At 34.6% G+C, this 20,672-nt stretch overlaps 1 protein-coding gene across 1 annotated transcript in view; it reads right to left on the reverse strand.

Moving 5' to 3' along the window:
• Positions 1–20,672, reverse strand: part of NECAB1 (N-terminal EF-hand calcium binding protein 1) — a 285,172-nt gene that overhangs the window by 46,022 nt on the left and 218,478 nt on the right. The window contains exon 8 of the mRNA XM_082364108.1: positions 15,254–15,330. Within this exon, the coding sequence (XP_082220234.1) occupies positions 15,254–15,330 (77 nt within the window). The remainder of the gene's footprint in view (positions 1–15,253; positions 15,331–20,672) is intronic.

Genomic DNA, 20,672 nt, shown 5'->3' on the forward strand with positions numbered 1-20,672 from the left:
GATTATCAGAAGAACTTTTCAGACCAGGAGAGAATGGGTTGACATATTAGAAATATTGAAAAAAAAAACTGCCGACTAAGAATTCTATACTTGGTGAAGTTTTCTTTCAGAAACAAAGGAAGGGTAAAGACTTCACTGAACAAACAAAAGCTGAGGGAGTTTACCACCAGACCTGCCTTACAAGAAATGCTAAAGGCAGTTCTTTGAGTGGAAGTGAAAGAATGTTAATAACATCATAAAAAGGTAGTGTAAATCTCACTGGTAATAAGTATATAGTCATTATTTCTGCAATATGGTAATAGTGATGCATAATTCACTTAACTTTTGTTTAAAACTTATAAAATAAAAGAGCATAGCAAAAATAACCATAACTGTAGTAATCTGTTGTCAGTTACATAATATAAAAACATGTAACAGCAATAACCTAAAAAGTGAGGTGGAGGTAAAAGTGTAAAGTTCACAAATTCTATTGAAGTTAAGTTGTTATCAGTTTAAAGTATGGTGTTATATTTTATGTAAGCCTCACGGTAACCACAAGTGAAAATCTTGTAGAAATTACACAAAAGAACATGACAAAGTCAAAGCATACTGACAACATACACACAAAAAAAGACAACAGCATGAGAAACAAGACACAGTAATCTACAAAACAACCAGAAAACAATTAACAAAATGGCAATAGTAAGTCCTTACCTATCAATAAATACGTTAAACGTAAGTGAATTAAATTCTCCAATGAAAAGAGATAGAATGGACCATGCTGAGCCTAAACCCTGCCCCCCAAAACCCCAAGGCCTTTTCTGGCTGTGTGGATTCTGAGACTAGCCTCCACCCCCACCTAAACCCTGCCCTGCCTAAGCCCCGCCCCCCTTGGTGGTGTTGTTTCATTTATATTTTTATTTTTTCTAATATATTTTTCTATTTTTATTTTATTTTTTATTCTTTTTATTGTTCTGCTCCTTTTTTTTTTTCTTTTTTTGCTGCACTGCTTGTCTTGCAGGATCTTGGTTCACAGGCCAGGGGTCAGGCCTGAGCTCCTGTGGTAGGACCACCGAGTCCAAACTGCTAAGCTGAAAGAGAACCTTAGACCCCAGGGTATATTAATCTGAGTGAAGTCTCCCGGAGATACTCATCTTGGCACCAAGACCTAGCTCTACGCAACTGCCTGCAAACTCCAGTGTGGAAAGCCTCAGGGAAAGCAACCTGTATGACAGGAACATAACCCCACCCATCAAAAAAAATGAGACAACAAAAAAATTATGTTACAGATGAAGGAGCAAGGGAAAAACCTAGAAGACCAATGAAGAGGAAATAGACAACCTACCTGAAAAAGAATTCACAGTAATGACAGTAAAGATGATCTAAAATCTCAGAAATATAATGGAGGCACGGATCGAGAAAATACAAGAACTGTTGAACAAAGACATAGAAGAACTAAAGAACAAGCAAACAGTGATGAACAACACAATAACTGAAATGAAAAATACACTAGAAGGAATCAATAGCAGAATAATTGAGGCAAAAGAATGAATAAGTGAGCTGGAAGACAGAATGGTGGAAATAACTGCTGAGGAGCAGAATAAAGAAAAAAGAATGAAGAGAATTGAGGACAGTCTCAGAGACTTCTGGGACATTAAATGCACCAACATTCGAATTATAGGAGTCCTAAAGGAAGAAAGAAAGTGAAAGGATATGAGAAAATATTTGAAGAGATTATAGTAAAAAACTTCCCTAACATGGAAAGGAAACAGCCACCCAAGTGCAGGAAGTGCAGAGAGTCCCAAACAGTATAAACCTTAAGAGAAACATACCAAGACACATATTAATTAAACTAACAAAAATTAAATGCAAAGAAAAAATATTGAAAGCAGCAAGGGAAATGCAACAAATAACATACAAGGAAATCCCCATAAGGTTATCAGCAGATTTTTCAGGAGAAACGTTTCAGGCCAGAAGGGAGTGGCAGGATATATTTAAAGTTATGAAAGGGAAAAACGTACAACAAAAATTACTCTACCCAGTAAGGATCTTATTCAGATTCAAAGGAGAAATCAAAAGCTTTATAGACAAGCAAAAGCTGAGAGAGTTCAGCACCACCAAACCAGCTTTACAACAAATGCTAAAGGAACTTCTCTAGGCAGGAAACACAAGAGAAGGAAAAGACATACAAAAACAAATCCAAAACAATTAAGAAATTGGTAATAAGAGCATACATATCGATAATTACCTTAAATGTAAATGGATTAAATGCTCCAACCAAAAGACACAGGCTTGCTGAATGGATACAAAAACAAGACCCATGCTGTCTACAAGAGACCCACTTTAGACCTAGGGACACAGACACACTGAAAGTGAGGGGATGGGAAAAGATATTCCATGCAAATGGAAATCAAAAGAAGGCTGGAGTAGCAATACTCATGTCAGATAAAATAGATTTTAAAATAAAGATTGTTGCAAGAGATAAGGAAGGACACTAGATAATGATCAAGGGATCAATCCAAGAAGAAGATATAAAAATTATAAACATTTATGCACCTAACATAGGGGCACCTCAATATATAAGGCAAAGGCTAACAGCCATAAAAGGGGAAATCAACAGTAACCCAGAAACAGTGGGGGACTTTAACACCCCACTTACACCAATGGACAGATCTTCCAGACAGAAAATAAGTAAGGAAACACAAAGTTTAAATGACACAGTAGACCAGGTAGATTTAATTGATATTTATAAGACATTCCACCTGAAAGTGGTGGAATACACTTTCTTCTCAAGTGCACACTATTCTCCAGGATATATCACATATCAAGCCTTGGAAATTTTAAGAAAATTGAAATCATATCAAGCATCTTTTTCAACCACAACCCTATGAGATTAGAAATTAATTACAGGAAAAAAATAAAAAAATAAAAAACACAAACACACAGAGGCTAAACAGTGTGCTGCTAAATAACCAAGAGATCACTGAAGAAATCAAAGAGGGAACCAAAAACATAAACAGAAACAAATGACAATGAAAACACAATGACCCAAAAACTATGGAATTCAGCAAAAGCAGTTCTAAAAGGGAAGTTTATAGCAATACAAGAAAATACAAGAAACAAGAAAAATCTCAAATAAACAATCTAACCTTACACCTAAAGCCACTAGAGAAAGAAGAACGAACAAAACTCAATGTTAGTAGATGGAAAGAAATCATAAAGATCAGAGCAGGAATAAATGAAACAGAAATGAAGAAAACAATAGCAAAGATCAATAAAACTAAAAGTTACTTCTTTGAGAAAAAGAAATTGATAAGCCTATAGCCAGATTCAATAAGACAAAAAGGGAGAGGACTCAAATCAATAAAATTAGAAATGAAAAAGGAGAAATTACAACAGACACTGCAGAAATACAAAGGATCATAAGAGATTACTACAAGCAACTCTATGCCAATAAAATGGACAACCTGGAAGACATGGACAAATTCTTGGAAAGGTACAACTTTCCAAGCCTGAACAAGGAAGAATTAGAAAATATAAACAAACCAATCACAAGTAATGAAACTGAAACTGTAATTAAAAATTTTCCAACAAACAAAAGTCCAGGACCAGATGGCTACATAGGCAAATTCTATCAAACATTGAGAGAAGAGCGATCAACTATCATTCTTAAACTCTTCCAAAATAATTGCAGAGGGAGGAGCATGCCCAAACTTGTTCTACGAGGCCACCATCACCCTGATACCAAAACCAGAAAAAGAGATCACAGAAAACAAAATTACAGACCAATATCACTGATGAACATAGACACAAAAATCCTGAACAAAATACTAGCAAACAGAATCCAACAACATATTAAAAGGATCATACACCATGATCAAGTGGGATTTATCCCAGGAATGCAAGGATTCTTCAATGTATGCAAATCAATGTGCTACACCATATTAACAAATTAAAGAATGAAAACCATATGACCATCTCAATAGATGCAGAAAAAGCTTTTGAAAAAATTCAACACTCGTTTATGATAAAAACTCTCCAGAAAGTGGGCATAGAGGGAACCTACCTCAACATAATAAAGGTCATATGTGACAAACCAACAGCCAACATTGTTCTCAATGGTGAAAAACTGAAACCATTTCCTCTAAGAACAGGAACAAGACAAGGATGTCCACTCTCACCACTCTTATTCAACATAGTTTTGGAAGTCCTAGCATGGCAATCAGAGAAGAAAAAGAAATAAAAGCAATATGAATTCGAAAAGAAGAAGTAAAACTGTCACTGTTTGCAGATAACATGATACTCTACATAGAAAATCTTAAAGATGCCATAAGAAAACTACTAGAGCTAATCAATGAATTTGGTAAAGTGCAGGATACAAAATTGATGCACAGAAATCTCTTGCATTCTCATACACTAACAATGAAAAATCAGAAACAGAAATTAAGGAAACACTCCCACTTACCATCACAACAAAAAGGATAAAACACCTAGGAATAAACCTACCTAAGGAGGCAAAAGACCTGTTGTCAGAAAACTATGAAACACTGTTGCAAGAAATAAAAAAGGACACAAACAGATGGAGAAATATACCATGTTCTTGGATTGGAAGGATCAATATTGTGAAAGTAACTGTACTACCCAAAGCAATGTACAGATTCAATGCAATCCCTATCAAATTGCCAATGGCATTCTTCACAAAATTAGAACATAAAATTTTACAGTCTGTATGGAAACACAAAAGACCCCAAATAGCCAAACCAATCTTAAGAATGAAAAACGGAGCTGGAGGAATCAGCTCCCTGACTTCAGACTATACTACAAAGCTACAGTAATCAAGACAGTATGGTGCTGGCACAAAAAGAGAAATATAGATGAATGGTACAGGATAGAAAGCCCAGAGATAAACCAACGCACCTATGGTCACCTAATCTGTGACAAAGGAGGCCAGAATATACAATGGAGAAAAGAAAGTCTCTTCAATAAGTGGGGGTGGGAAAACTGGACAGCTACATGCAAAAGAATGAAGTTAGACCACTCCCTAACACCATACACAATAATAAACTCAAAATCGATTAAAGACCTAAATATAAGACCAGACACTATAAAACTCTTAGAGGAAAACATAGGAAAAACACTCTCTGACATAAACCACAGCAAGATCTTTTTTGACCCACCTCCTAGAATAATGAAAATAAAAACAAAAATAAACAAATGGGACCTAACTGAACTTAAAAACTTTTGCACAGCAAAGACAATAAACAAGACAAAAAGACAAACCTCAGAATGGGAGAAAATATTTGTAAATGAAACAACAGACAAAGGATTAATCTCCAAAATATACAAACAGCTCATGGAGCTCAATATAAAAAAAAAAAACAAACAATCCAATCAAAAAATGGGCAGAAGACCTAAATAGACATTTCTCCAGAGAAGACATACAGATGGCCAAGAGGCACATTAAAAGATTCTCAACCTCACTAATTATTAGAGAACTGCAAATCAGTATTACAGTGATTTATCACTTCTCACTGGTTAGAATGGCCATCATCAATAAATCTACAAACAATAAATGCTGGAGATGGTGTGGAGAAAAGGGAACCCTCTTGCACTGTTGGTGGGAATGTAAATGGATACAGCCACTTTGGAGAACAGATGAATTGATAAAGAAGATGTGGTACATATATACAATGGCATATTACTCAGCTATAAAAAGGAATGAAATTGGGTCATTTGTAGTGATGTGGATGGACCTAGAGTCTGTCATAAAGGGTGAAGTAAGTCAGAAAGGGAAAAACAAATATCGTATATTAATGCATATATGTGGAATCTAGAAAAATGATACAGATCAACTGGTTTGCAAGACGGAAATAGAGACACAGATGTAGAGAACATATATATGACACCAAGGCAGGAAAGGGGAGGGTGGGATGAATTAGGAGATTAGGATTGACAAATATATTCTACCATGTGTAAAATAGATAGCTAGTGGGAACCTGCTTTATAGCACAGGGAGCTCAGCTTGGTGCTCTATGATGACCTAGATGGGTGGGATGGGGTGGTGAGAGGCAGGTCCATGGAGGAGGGAATATGTGTATACATATAGCTGATTCACTTCATTGTACAACAGAAACTAACACAACATTGTAAGCCAATTATAATCTGATAAAAAAGCAAAGACATCGAATGGCTGAATGGATTAAAAAAAAACAAGATCTAATAATATGCTGCCTACAGGAGTCTTACTTTAGCCTTAAAAGCACATATAGACTGAGAGTTAAGGGATGGAAAGAGACATTTCAAGCAAATAATAACAACAGCAAAAAGCAGAGGTAGCTATACTTAGACAAAATTGACTTTAAATGAAAAATGGTGAATAGAGACAAAGGATGTTATTATATAATGATAAAAAGATCAATACATTAAGAAGATATAACAACTGTAAATATTTATGCACCCAACATTGGAGTACCTAAATATATAAAGCCAACTAACAGAGCTAAAATGAGAAATAGACAGTAATACAATACTAGTTGGGGGCTTTATTACCCTACTTTTATTTTAATTATTTACTTATTGTATTGGAGCATAATTGCTTTACAATGTTACATTAGTTTCTACTGATTCACAACGAGGTGAATCAACTATATGTATACATACATGTCCTCCCTCTTGGACCTCCCTCCCGCTCCCCCACCCCAATCCCACCCATCTAGGTCACCACAGAGCAAAGAGCTGAGCTCCCTGTGCTATACAGCTGGTTCCCACTAGCTATCTATTTTACACGTGGTAGTGTATATATGTCAATCCTAATCTCCCAATTCATCCCACCCTCCCCTTCCCCCACCCCATGTCCACACGTCCGTTCTCTATGTCTGTGTCTCTATTTCTGCTCTGCAAATAGGTTCATCTGTATCATTTTTCTAGATTCCACATATATGCGTTTATATACAGTATTTGTTTTTCTCTTTCTGACTCGTTTCACTCATATGACAGACTCTAGTTCCATCCACATCTCTACAAATGACCCAATTTTGTTCCTTTTTTATGGCTGAGTAATATTCCATTGTATATATGTACCACATCTTCTTTATCCATTCATCTGTCGATGCACGTTTCATCCAGACAGAGAGTCAGTAAGAAAACAACAGATTCGAACAACATTAAAGACTAAATGATCCTAATATTCATATATAGAACATTCTAACTCTCAATAGCAGAATATATATTCTTCTCAGGTGTACAACAAAATTCTAGAACGGGCCATATGTTAGGCCATGAATCAAGTCTTAGCAATTAAAGAAGACTAAAATCATACCAAGTATCTTCTGTGACCACAATGGCATGAAAGTAGGAATCAATAATAAAGAAAACTGAAAAATTCATGAAAACAAGGAAATTAAACAACACTGTCCTAAACAACCAATGGATCAAAGAAGAAGTTAAAGAGGAAATAAAATTTTTGAGACAAACAAAAGTGAAAACACAATACACCAGAACCTGTGGGATGCAGCAAAAGCAGTTCTAAGAGGGAGGTTCATAGCAATAAACACCTACTTAAGAAGTAAGAAAGATCCCAAATAAACAACCTAACTCTACAGCTTCAAAAACTAGAAAAAGAAGAATAGAGCACAAAGTTAACAGAAGAAAGAAAATAATAAAGATTAGAACAGAAATAAATGAAATAGAGAACAGAAAAACAATTGGAAAAATTATCCAAACTAAGAGTTGGTTCTTTGAAAAGATAAGAAAAATTGACAAACCCTTAGCTAGACTAACCAAGGAAAAAAGAGAAAGGACACAAATCAACAAAATTATAATTGAAAAAGCAGACATTATAACTGATACCACAGAGAATTCAAAGGATCATAACAGCCAACTATATGCTGACAAACTGGACAACCTAGAATAAATGGAAAAATTCTTAGAAACATATCATTTACCAAGACTGAATTAGGAAGAAATATAAAGTCTGAATAGACAATTTACTAGTAAAGGGAATGAATCAGTAATCAAAAACCTCCCAACAAACAAAAGTCCAGGACCAGATGCCTCCACTAGTGAATTTTACCAAACATTTAAAGAAGAATTAACACCAATCCTTCTCAAATTTTTCCAGAAATAGAAGAGGAGAGAGTACTCCCAAATTCGTTTTATGAGGCCAGCATTATCGTGAGACTAAAACCAGAAAAGGACACTAGTAGAAATGAGAGCTATAGGTCAATACCCCTGATAATTATAGATGCAAACATTTCAGTAAAATACTAGCAAACCAAATTCAGCAGTACATTAAAAGGATCATTTATCATGATCAAGTGGGATTTATCCCTGGAATGCAAGGATGGTTCAACATATGCAAATAAATCTGTGTGATACATCACCTTAACAGAAAGAAAAAAATCATATAATCATCTCAATAGACACAGAAAAATCATTTGATAACATTTAACATAAATTCATAATAAAAACCCTTAACAAAAAGTCATAAAAGGAACATATCTCAACATAATAAAAGTCATATATGACAAGCCCACAGCTTCCTCAACATCATACTAATGGTGAAAGGTTGAAAGCTTTTCCTCTAAGGATCAGGAATAAGACAAGGGTGTCTATTCTCACCACTCCTGTTCAAAATAGTACTAGAAATCCTACCTAAAGAAATAAGGCAAGAAAGAGAAATAAAAGTAAATGAAGAAGTAAAACCATCTCTATTTGCAGATGGCTTGGTTTTATATACAAAAATCATAAAGATGAAACAAAAAAAACTGTCAGATCTAATCAAGGAATTCAGTAAAGTTTCAAGATATGAAATTAACATACAAAAATCAGTAGCATTTCTATATGCTAACAATGAATTTTCTGAAAAAAATAAAGAAATCAATCCCATTTACAATAGCATAAAAAAATACTTAGGAATAAATTTAACTAAGCAAGTGAAATTTCTCTACTCTGAAGACTGAAAGACATTGATGAAACAAATCAAAGAAAATACAAACATACAAATAAGTAGAAGGGTATTCTGTATTCATGAATTGGAAGAATTAATATTGTTAAAACATCAATATTACCAAAAGCCATCTATAGATTCAATAAAATCCCTATCCAGATTCCAATGGCATCTTTTACAGAAGTAGAAAAAACACTCCTAAAAGTTATATGAACCACAAAAAACCCTGAATAGCCAAAGAAATGCTGAGAAAGAAGAAAAGAGCAGGAGGGATCACACTTCCTGATTTCAAGTTATACTATAAAGCTAAAGTCATCAAACAGTATGCTACTAGCATAACACACAAAAGAACAATGGAATAGAATTGAGAGCCCAGAAATAAGACCAAGCATATACAATCCACTAATATTTAATAGGGAAGAATACTCAGTGGAGAAAAGGAAGTCTTTTTAATAAATGATTCTGGGATAATTGGATATTCACATGTAAAAGAATGAAATTGGACCCATATCTTACACCACTCACAAAATTAACTCAAAATGGACTAAGGACTTAAATGTAAGACCTGAAACCATGAAACTCCTAGAATAAAACATAGTAATAAAGCTCCCAGACATGATTCTTGGTAATGATTTTTGGATATGTCTCCTAAAGCACAAACAAATGAAAAATAAACAAGTGGGATTACATCAAACTAAAAAGCTTCTGCACAGTAAACAACAACAACAAGGGAAAAAAACATCAATAAAGTGAAAAGACAAAATTTGGAAAGGGAACAAAATATTTGAAAACCATATATCTGATAAGGGTTAATGTTCAAAATACATAAAGAACTCATATAACTCAATAGCAAAAAATAAATAAATAAATAAATGGGCAAAGGACTTGAATAGACATTTCTCCAAAGAAGATATATGAAAGGTCAACATGTACATGAAAAGATGATCAACATCACTACTCATTAGGGAAAAGCAAATTAAAACCACCCTGAGATATCACTCATGTCTATTAGAATGACCATCACAAAAAAGACAAGAGATAACATGATGGAAAGAATGTGGCAAAAGGGAATGCTTGTGCACTGTTGGTAGATTGTAAATTGGTGCATCCACTATGGAAAGCAGTATGGCTTTCTCAGGTTCCTCAAAAAATTAAATACTGAACTATCATATGATCTAGCAATTCCATTTCTGGAAGTATATTCAAAGGTAATTAAAACACTAAGTTGAAAAGATATCTGCACCCCTATGTTCATACCAGCATTATTTATAGAGGCGAAGACATGGAAACAACCTAAGTGTCCATCGATGGGTGAATGGATAAAGAACTTATGATATATATATATATATATATATATATATATATATATATATACACATATATAATGGAATATTATTCAGCCACAAAAAACAAGGAAATCCTACCATTTGTGACAACAGGGATGAGCCTTGAAAATATTATGCTAAGAGAAATAAGACAGAGAAAGACAAATACTGTACTGTATGATTTAATTTATATGTGGAATCTAAAAATACAAAAACAAAACCCCCAAACTCATAGAAAAAGAGATCAGATTTTTGGTTACCAGAGGTAGAGAGTGGGAGGAGGGGAATAGGATGAAGATGGTCAAAAGGTACAAACTTCCAGTTATAAGATAAATAAGTATTAACGATGTAATGTTACAACATGATAATAGTTAACACTGCTGTATGGCATGTAGGAAAGTTAAGAGAGTAAATCCTAAGAAGATAAATATTTTTCCCTTCTTTTTTTCTTCCTTTCCTTTTTATTCTATCTGTATGAGAAGATGGATGTTAACGAACGTATTGTGGTAATTATTTCACCTTATATGTAAGTAAAGCCATAATGCTGTATGCTTTAAATTTAAATAGTGATGTATGTCAATTATTTCTCAAAACTGGAAAACAAGTGAGGATTATGCACAATAATTCCTTCAAATAGATAAGAAATAAATAGAAAGTTATAGAAATCCAGACTGCCTGAAATAGTATAAGCCTGTTAATAACAGAGCTACATAGCTCTAGCTATGCTGTTCTCTTTTTTTTTTTTTTTTAAACATCTTTTTTGGAGTATAATTGCTTTACACTGGTGTGTTACTTTCTGCTTTATAACAAAGTGAATCAGTTATACATATACATATGTTCCCATATCTCTTCCCTCTTGCGTCTCCTTCCCTCCCACCCTCCCTATCCCACTCCTCTAGGTGGTCACAAAGCACCAGCTGATCTCCCTGTGCTATGCGGCTGCTTCCCACTAGCTATCTATTTTACATTTGGTAGTGTATATATGTCCATGCCACTCTCTCACCCTGTCACATCTCACCCCTCCCCCTCCCCATATCCTCAAGTCCATTCTCTAGTAGGTCTGTGTCTTTATTGCTGTTCTCTTGTGGGTGAACTTTATGCAAGTTATTTAACTTCTCTGCAATTCACTTTTACTATTTCCACTGCCTTAAATTCTCTATCCCTAGGTTTTCCTCTAGTTGGCTCTTTCTTATTTTTCTAACTTCAACTCAAATATCACATCCTTAAAGTGACCTTCTCAGATTACTCACTTTAAGTATCCAACCTTCCATCTTCATCACATTGTCCTACATTTTCTTCATAGTACTTTACACTATCTGAAATTACTTCATTTCATGAATTTGTTTACTTGGGGTTTGTCTGTCTCTCCAGAGACCAAGGACCTTACCTGTTTTGAGCACTGCTATATTCTCACTGTCAGAGTAGTACCTTGCATAAAGTGGGTACTCAATAAATGTTAGTTAAATAAATAAGTGGCTGAATGAATGCCCATTTAAATCCTAGCTCTTCTGTAAAGACAAACTTATATAACGCATATAGATGTGAATTGAATCTTTAAAAGTACTCTGCATATAGAAACTGTAACAATAGTGATCTCTTTGACTGCTGTTTCCCTAATAACAACTCAGGCACACTTTTCAGTTCTACTTTTTTAACCTAAGGTAAAACAACTTAAAACAAGTTGTATGAGTGTGACATTCTTAATTATATCCCTTTAAATATGGATATCCTGTGATTTGATGGTATACTTAAGACTTCATGAAGATTAAAGGGACTTTGTTGTTGTTTTGTTTAAGCATTGAACACTGGTTTCTGCAGAGTTCAAGCAAAACATGAGATATAATCTCAATATATCCCATAAATACTCAGAGAGGCTGAAGTGGAAAAAATGAATGTCTGAAGAAACTTGTAGAAATTTCAAAGGTTATTGTTCCCCCACATAAATGGTATTGGGCTTGGTTTACAGTGCAGGAAAGATTTATCGTAGATACTTAGTGGTGAGAAAAGACAGTATGGCTTCCACTGTAACTACATTCCCTTTTAATGTGGAGATCAAACCTAGTGCTAACAACTAGACAAGACAGCCAGCAGTAAAATATAATATGCACTTAGCTTCTGTTTGGCAATTGGATAGTTTTTCCTCTAAAAACCTAATTCAGCACAGTACAGAACAAGTTGTAGAAAAAAACCCAACTTGCACTGCTTCTCCTTTCATTAAGACAGATCATGCTCAGCCCCACACAGCTGGATCCCCATGTTGAAGACCATCACATTGTACTTTCAGCAAACCTCTCAGCCACTGTCCTCATAATGAAATGCTTTCATAGGAATGAAGGGAGAAAAAAGCCTAGGAAAGAAGGAGACGTGACAATACTTTGATTTTCAGTTGGAAAAAGAGCCATGACCTGAGTTTGAGCTACCCCTTTAAAAAGAATGACATACATTTATGACACCAGAAGAAAGACATCTTTGCCAAGGACTTCCAAACCATTTAAAAAAGAGGTATTTGTATTCTTTAAATGAATCCAAACTTATTTAACAGCTGAATCCTTATGTTTTAACAAGGTTTGGTTTTTAAATAGGGTCCTGTATTTCCAAGACTTCCACCATTGGAAAACTAATTTTTATGACCACTATTTTTATTATCAATCATTATAGTCTCAATTCATGCATCAATTAATGAAATTAGAAAGGAGGAAAATTGACTTGCAGCAAACTCTTAGTTTATGTTATTTGTCCCCATAAGTGGTCAATTTAAATTTAGTGAACAATGATGTGGTGGCAGAGGGACTGGAACTCTCCAAAGTTGTTTCCTCTAGACGTGGTTCTTCTTTGTACAGAATCTCCTTTTCAGAGACCTTACCCATCCTCAGGACTTGATGTCTCACCTCTGAGAGATGGCTCTCAAGATCTCAATCTGTTGTCCTGGCTTCTTAAATACTAATCTGACTGGGTATTTCTGCTTAGATGTCCTATTATATCTTGAGATTTAATAAACCAGTTCACCTCCTCACCTCACCTCACCAATTATCTCTCACTGTCTCTCCCTTGTCTGTTAGTGGTATAATTGTCTCAGACACTTGGGCTCAAATCCTTAGACTCCTATTTGAAACTACCCTGTCTTTTACTCATCATACCCATTCAACAGTCCTGTTAATTTCACCTCAAGTCTTTCAAATCTACCATTTTCTTTTTTAGTCACTTAGTCCAGGCCCATCTTTTACTATACTTGATCCCAGTGGGCTCAGGTTTACAGCCTGCCCTTTAATGTCACTGTTATAGCTGGCTTTGGTGGCTCTGACTTTGAATCCATTTCATATTCTTACTGTCCAATTTTCTATCTAAAGGATCTTTTTTATGTCACTTATCTATTGAAAAATAATAAATGCCTCGTGTTGTCTCCAAGATCAAGTCCAAATTCCTTAGTCTGTTATTTAAGGCCATCCATAATTCAGCCCCATCCATTCATATAATCTTATTTGTCACTATGTCCCTAAATGGAAGACTCTAACCAGGTTGGTCTACTTAACCTTTGCTCATGCCATCACCCTTACCTGAATGCCCTCTCCAACTGCTCTCTGTTTTCTAAAAATTTATTTTCCTATAGCAAATACTTATTAGTTTGTTAGCTGACTAACATTTATTCTGATTTTAATGACAATATAATTTCCTTCAATGAATGATCTCATCTCATTTTAATACTTGACTGTTAACCAAGGTTTTCTCTCCTTCCTTATCTAAGAGACCAGCATGCAACCATAACAAGACAAACCAGACTCTCCCTCCTGGAAAGTGGAATCTTGAGCAGAATGTCCATAGATTGGAAATTGTTGAAATTCATTTATTCCAGTGGAGACAACCTGAAAGACTGGTGAGTATTTCTTGCTTACCTTCATCTCTAGACTTATCTTGTCTACTGACTTCCTAAGTCTAGATTCTAAACTGTCTGTTGATTCTGTGAACACTCCCATTTCCTTCTAGAGATTTCTTTTTTTATTAAAGAGGTAATTTCTGTTATTTGCACTCAAAATTCCTAATTGTCATCATTTTTAAAGGCTCCTTAAGCCCTTCCTGCCACAAGAGGTCTTTCCCAGCTTGCAGTGATCATTCCTTCAGGTTAGCAACTGTAGATTTTAGTATATGCTCCATTCCTTTGGCAGTCACATTCCATTCCTTCAGTCAGTCACTAAGTATTTACTGAGCATTAACAACGAGCTTGGTTTTGTGCAACTGCATATTTTTAAAAATCTGTTAACTCATTTTTTGAATATAGAATATTTTTACGGGTAGACTCTGGGTTCTTCAAAGTCAGAAACTCTCTCTCAAGCATAAACGTTCCTTCCTTCGTGCTTGGCATGCACAGAAAACACATATTCTTACTGATTAACAAAAGCAGCCTCTTCCATTAAAGCTGCTTAAGAGGAATATAACTATAATATTAGGACTACTTGGTACTAATTGAATTAGTCAATAAAAATACAATAACTGGAAACATAAAATATAGTTCTGAAGAACTCTTCATCATATCCTAACTTGCTTGCTAACTTGGTAGTTTTCATGCTAAAAATCATCAGTTAATATGCTAATTTCTAGAAGTTGAGTGTGCAATATCATCTTTTAGTGTACCACACAGCCATTTCCCTGAATCACTTTGAAACATTCCCAAGACATCAACCAGGTCATTCCTAAGAGCTGCCATTTGCATCGTTCAAGCACACTGCTACCTTACATGATTGATAACCTAAAAGTCAGACAATGCAGTAGATTTATTTAACTTTAAACCCTATATCCTATTTTAACTATAATTAGGGATTGGCGTGGGGGGGGATGAGAATTAACATAATATTTGCTTTAACAAAAATCCCAAATAATTATCAAGCAGTATAATGGAGATCCTTGTTGCTATTCTATCCAGGCAGACATGAATATTGGGGCAATAAGGAATAATGAGTCATAATCTACTGAAAACTAAGAGGGAGAAGAAAGAAAAGGAAGCACTCACCTTCTTTTCCAGTCTATCAATTAATTTCTGGAGTCTGTTTATCTGGGTCATCCATTGGTTATCTTCTTCTAATAAGCCTTGAGGGGAAAACCATGAGGGCAATATATTAAACTCTAGACAGATCAGGAATGCTTTGGTGTCTCAGAGCTTTTCTTTTACCCTGAAGGAAGAACACAGTGTCATTGGCTAATCACCACATTTAAATAAATAAATAAATAAATAAATAAATATATATATTTACATGAGTTCTTTCTAAGTTATTGATTTCCATAGATCCATGTATCCCAGTGGGTTCGTTTTTACAAGTCTATTTTGTTTATGTTGTTGCCTATACTGGCCTTTGATATTCAAAAGAAAAGATCCTGCTGAGCCATTTTTACCACCACATAATGTAGCTGATTTTTCTTTTAGAAAAAGGAAAGCACCAAGAAACAATTCTAAACTTACTTCTGGGGCAGTGGCAGGAGCCAGGAAAATCACAGCCATGAACACAGCAAGGGATAAATTATTAATCAAAAAGAAGTATAAGGGCAAGGTAGCTGGTATCTCCTTCCCTAGGGACTAACCTGAGTGGACACTATGGTCATGGCATAGCAGTTAAGAGTACAAACTCTGGAGCCTGCTGATTTTGGTCAAATTACTTAACATCTCTGGTCTCACTTTTCTTATTTTTAAATGGGCATAATAATATCACAAGCCTCACTGTGAGGATTGTGTATATATACACATATGCATACATACATATGTGTAGATATATATATACACACACAAACGTACATGTACTATGTATGTAGTATTTTTAATATGTTCTGTATACACACACACATCTCTATCTAACACCAGGTTAAACATTATGTAAGTTCTGCTGCTATTATTGTTGCTATTTTATATGTTATTATGCAAAGGCAAGAAGGAGTAAGTTGTGGTCTAAGCCCCTGCACAAACATCCTGGGATCCTTGTGTATCCTTATGGCAGCTTGCTCAAAATATTTTCACAGACATTTGCTGAAGTAATACTTTTTAATATTTCCTGATAGGAGAATGTGATTGAATTTAAGACTCTAAAGCCTTGTTTTAGCTTTGAATGTTAGGAATATAAGACCTAAATTATAAGGGGGTAGTACTTTACATTAGAATTCAATTCTCCACCTGCTGTCTTCGGTGAAGCTCCTCTCAAACCCCACCAAATAAATTATGATGCAAAAAGAAGCAGTAGCATTGCCACAAGGAAATGGCTACTAAAAATGAGTGCTTTTACAATAAAAATAATATTATAAATATGTAAACAAAGTTTATGTTTATATTTTAATTTGCAAAGTAGTTAACATCTTTCCATTCTAGGTTGCTCCTAAAAGAATTTAAGGCAGCTATCACAACAAAGTCCCATAGAAGGATATTTTGGGCTTAATACTGTTTTCTAAATGACTAAAATGGAAAGAACAATCTATGGTTTAATTTAAAAAAAATTTTTTAAACATCTTTATTGGAGTATAATTGCTTTTAAATAGTGTGTTAGTTTCTGCTGTATAACAAAGTGAATCAGCAATACATAAACATATATCCCTTGTTTAATTTTTTATATTCCACATACAAGTGATAATATTCAGTATTTGTCTTTCTCTTTCTGACTTATTTCACCCCAGGTCCATCCATGTTGTTGCAAATGGCAATATTTCATTCTTTTTCATGGCCGAGTAATATAATATTCCATTGTATACATACATATGTGTGTGTGTATGTGTATATATATATATATATATATATATATATATATATATATATATCACATATTCTTTATCTATTCATCTGTTGATGGACACTTAGTTTGCTTCCATATCTTGGCTATAGTAAATAATGCTTCTATGAATATTGAATGTACCTTTTTGAATTAGTGTTTTCATTTTCTTCAGACATAATCCCAGGAGTGAAATTGTTGGATCATTTGGTAGTTTTATTTTTAGTTTTTTGAAGAAACTCCATACTGTTTTCCATAGTGGCTGCACCAATTTACATTTCCACTAATGGTGCACTAGAGTTCCCTCTTCTCCACATCCTTGCCAACATTTGTTATTTGTGGGTTTTTTTGACAATAGCCGTTCTGAAAGGTGTGAGGTGATATCTCATTACGGTTTTGATTTACATTTCCCTGATGATTAGTGATGTTGAACATCTTTTCACGTGTATGCCGTCTTTGGAAAAATGTCTATTCAGGGCTTCTGCCTATTTTTCAATCTGGTTGTTTGGGGTTTTTTTTTTTTTTTTTTTTTTTGATGTTGAGTTTTATGAGTTCTTTGTATATTTTGCATATTTAACCTGTTATCAGATACATCATTTGCAAATATTTTCTCCCAGTCAGTAGATGGACTTTTGATTTTGTTGATAACTTTCTTCACAGTGCAAAAGATTTTTAGTTTGATGTAGTCCCATTTGTTTATATTTGCTTTTGTTTCCCTTACCTGAGGAGAGATAATTATTAAAACTAATGTCAAAGAGTACACTGCCTGTGTTTTCCTCCAGAAGTCTCATGGCTTAAGGTCTTACATTTAAGTTTTTAATCTACTTTAAGTTTATTTTTGTGCATGGTGTGAGAGAGTAGTCCAGTTTAATACTTTTGCATGTAACTGTTCAGTTTTCCCAACACCATTTATTGAAGAAGCTGTATTTTCCCCACTGTATACTCTTGCCTATTTTGTCTTAGGCAAGATTATTTGCCCATAAAAGTGTGGGTTCATTTCTGGGCTCTCTATTCTGTTCCATTAATCTATGTGTGTGGGTTTGTGCCAGTACCATACTGTTTTGATTACTGTAGATTTGTAACATAGTTTGAAATCAGGGAGTGTGATACCTCCGGCTTTGTTCTTCTTTCTCAAGATTGTTTTGGTTATTTGGGGTCTTTCGTGTTTCCTTCCCCTTTTAGAATTATTTGTTCTAGCTCTGTGAAAAATGTCACTGATATTTTGATAGGGATTTCACTGAGTCTGTAAATTGCCTTGGGTAATATGGTCATCTTAACAGTATTAATTCTTCTAATCCACAAACATTCTATATCTTTCCTTTTTTTTAACATCTTTATTGGAGTATAATTGCTTTACAATGGTGTGTTAGTTTCTGCTTTATAACAAAGTGAATCAGCTATACATATTCTATATCCCCATATCTCCTCCCTCTCCTCCCTCTTGCATCTCCCTCCCACCCTCCCTATCCCACCCCTCTAGGTGGTCACAAAGAACCGAACTGATTTCCCTGTGCTATGCAGCTGCTTCCCACTAGCTATCTATTTTACATTTAGTAGTGTATGTATGTCCATGCCACTCTCTCACTTCGTACCAGCTTACACATCCCCCTCCCCATGTCCTCAAATCCATTCTCTACGTCTGTGTCTTTATTCCTGTCCTGCACCTAGGTTCTTCAGAACCATTTTTTTTTCCTTTAGATTCCATATATATGTGTTATCATATGGTATTTTTTTTTTCTCTTTCTGACTTACTTCACTCTGTATGACAGTCTCAAGGTCCATCCACCTCACTACAAATAACTCAGTTTCATTCCTTTTTATGGCTGAGTAATATTCCATTGTATACATGTGCCATATCTTCTTTATCCATTCATTTGTTGATGGACAATTCAGTTGCTTCCATGTCCTGGTTATTGTAAATAGTCCTGCAGTGAACATTGTGATACATGACTCTTTTTGAATTATGGTTTTCTCAGGGTATATGCCCGGTAGTGGGATTGCTGGGTCATATGGTAGTTCTATTTTTAGTTTGTTAAGGAAACTCCATACTGTTCTCCATAGTGGCTCTATCAATTTACATTCCCACCAACAGTGCAAGAGGGTTCCCTCTTCTTCACACCCTCTCCAGCATTGATTGTTTGTAGATATTTTGATGATGGCCATTCTGACTGGTGTGAGGTGATACCTCATTGTAGTTTTGATTTGCATTTCTCCAATGATTAGTGATGTTGAGCATCCTTTCATGTGTTTGTTGGCAATCTGTATATCTTTTTTGGAGAAATGTCTATCCATCTGTTTGTCTCATCTTCAATTACTTTCATCAGTTTTCGAAGTGCAGGTCTTGTACCTCCTTAGTTAGATTTATTCCTAGATATTTTACTCTTTTTGATGGAACCATAAATGGAATTGTTTTCTTAATTTCTATTCTGATACTATGTTTTTAGTGTATAGAAATGCAACAGATTTCTGTATATTAGTTTTGTAACCTGAAACCTTACCAAATTCGTTGTTGAGTTCTGGTAGCATTTTGGTGGTGTCTTTAGGATTTCCTATGTATAGTGTCATATCATCTTCAAATATTGACAGTTTTACTTCTTACTTTTCAATATGCATTCCTTTTATTTCTTTTTTTAGTCTTATTTCTGTGACTAGGACTTCCAATACTACGTTAAATAGAAGTCGTGAGAGTGGGCATCCTTGTCTTGCTCCTGATCTTAGAGGAAATGCTTTCAGCTTCTCCCCATTGAGTATGATGTGGGTTGTCATATATGGCCTTTGTTTTGTTGAGAAATGTTCCCTCTATACCCACTTTCTGGAGAGTTTTTATCATAAATGGATGTTGAATTTTGTCAAAAACTTTTCTGCAGTTATTGAGATGATTATATGAATTTTATTCTTCAGTTTCTTAATATAATGTATGACATAGATTGTTTTGCAGATATTGAAGCATCCTTGCATGCCTGGGATAAATATTACTTGATCATCACTCATGATTCCTTTCATGTATTGCTCAATTTGTTTGCTAACATTTTATTGAGGATTTTTACATTTATGTTCATATTGACCTGAAATTTTCTTTTTGTGTGTGATATCTTTTCAGGTTTTGGTATCAGGGTGATGCTGACCTCATAGAATGAGTTTGGAAGTGTCCCTGCCTCTGCAATATTTTGGAATATCTTGAGAAGAATAGGTGGTAACTCTTTTCTAAATATTTGGTAGAATTCATCTGTGAGGATAACTGGGCCTGGACTTTTGTTTGTTGGGGTTTGTTTTATTACTGTCTGAATTTCATTACCGGTATTTGGTCTGTTCATATTTTCTGTTTCTTCTGAATATGTTCGTTTCTTCTACATTGTCCATTTTATTGGTGTATAATTGTTCATGGTAAGCTCTTATGATCCTTTGTATTTCTCTGGTGTTAGTTATAACTTCTGTTTTATTTCTGATTTTAATGATTTGGACCCTCTCTTTTTTTCCTTGATGAGTCTGGCTAAAGGTTTATCAATTTTGTTTATCTTTTCAAAGAACCAGCTCTTGCTTTCATTGGTCCTTTCTTTTTGTTTTTACTGTTTTTAAGTCTCAGTTTTGTTTATTTCCTCTCTGATCTTTATGATTTCTTTCCTTCTACTAAATTCAGGTTTTGTCTTTTCTTCCTTTCCTAGTTCCTTTAGGTGTAAGGTTAGG

Source organism: Balaenoptera borealis (genome assembly GCF_965194805.1).
Source record: "Balaenoptera borealis genome assembly, chromosome: 17".
NCBI classification, from domain to species: domain Eukaryota; kingdom Metazoa; phylum Chordata; class Mammalia; order Artiodactyla; family Balaenopteridae; genus Balaenoptera; species Balaenoptera borealis.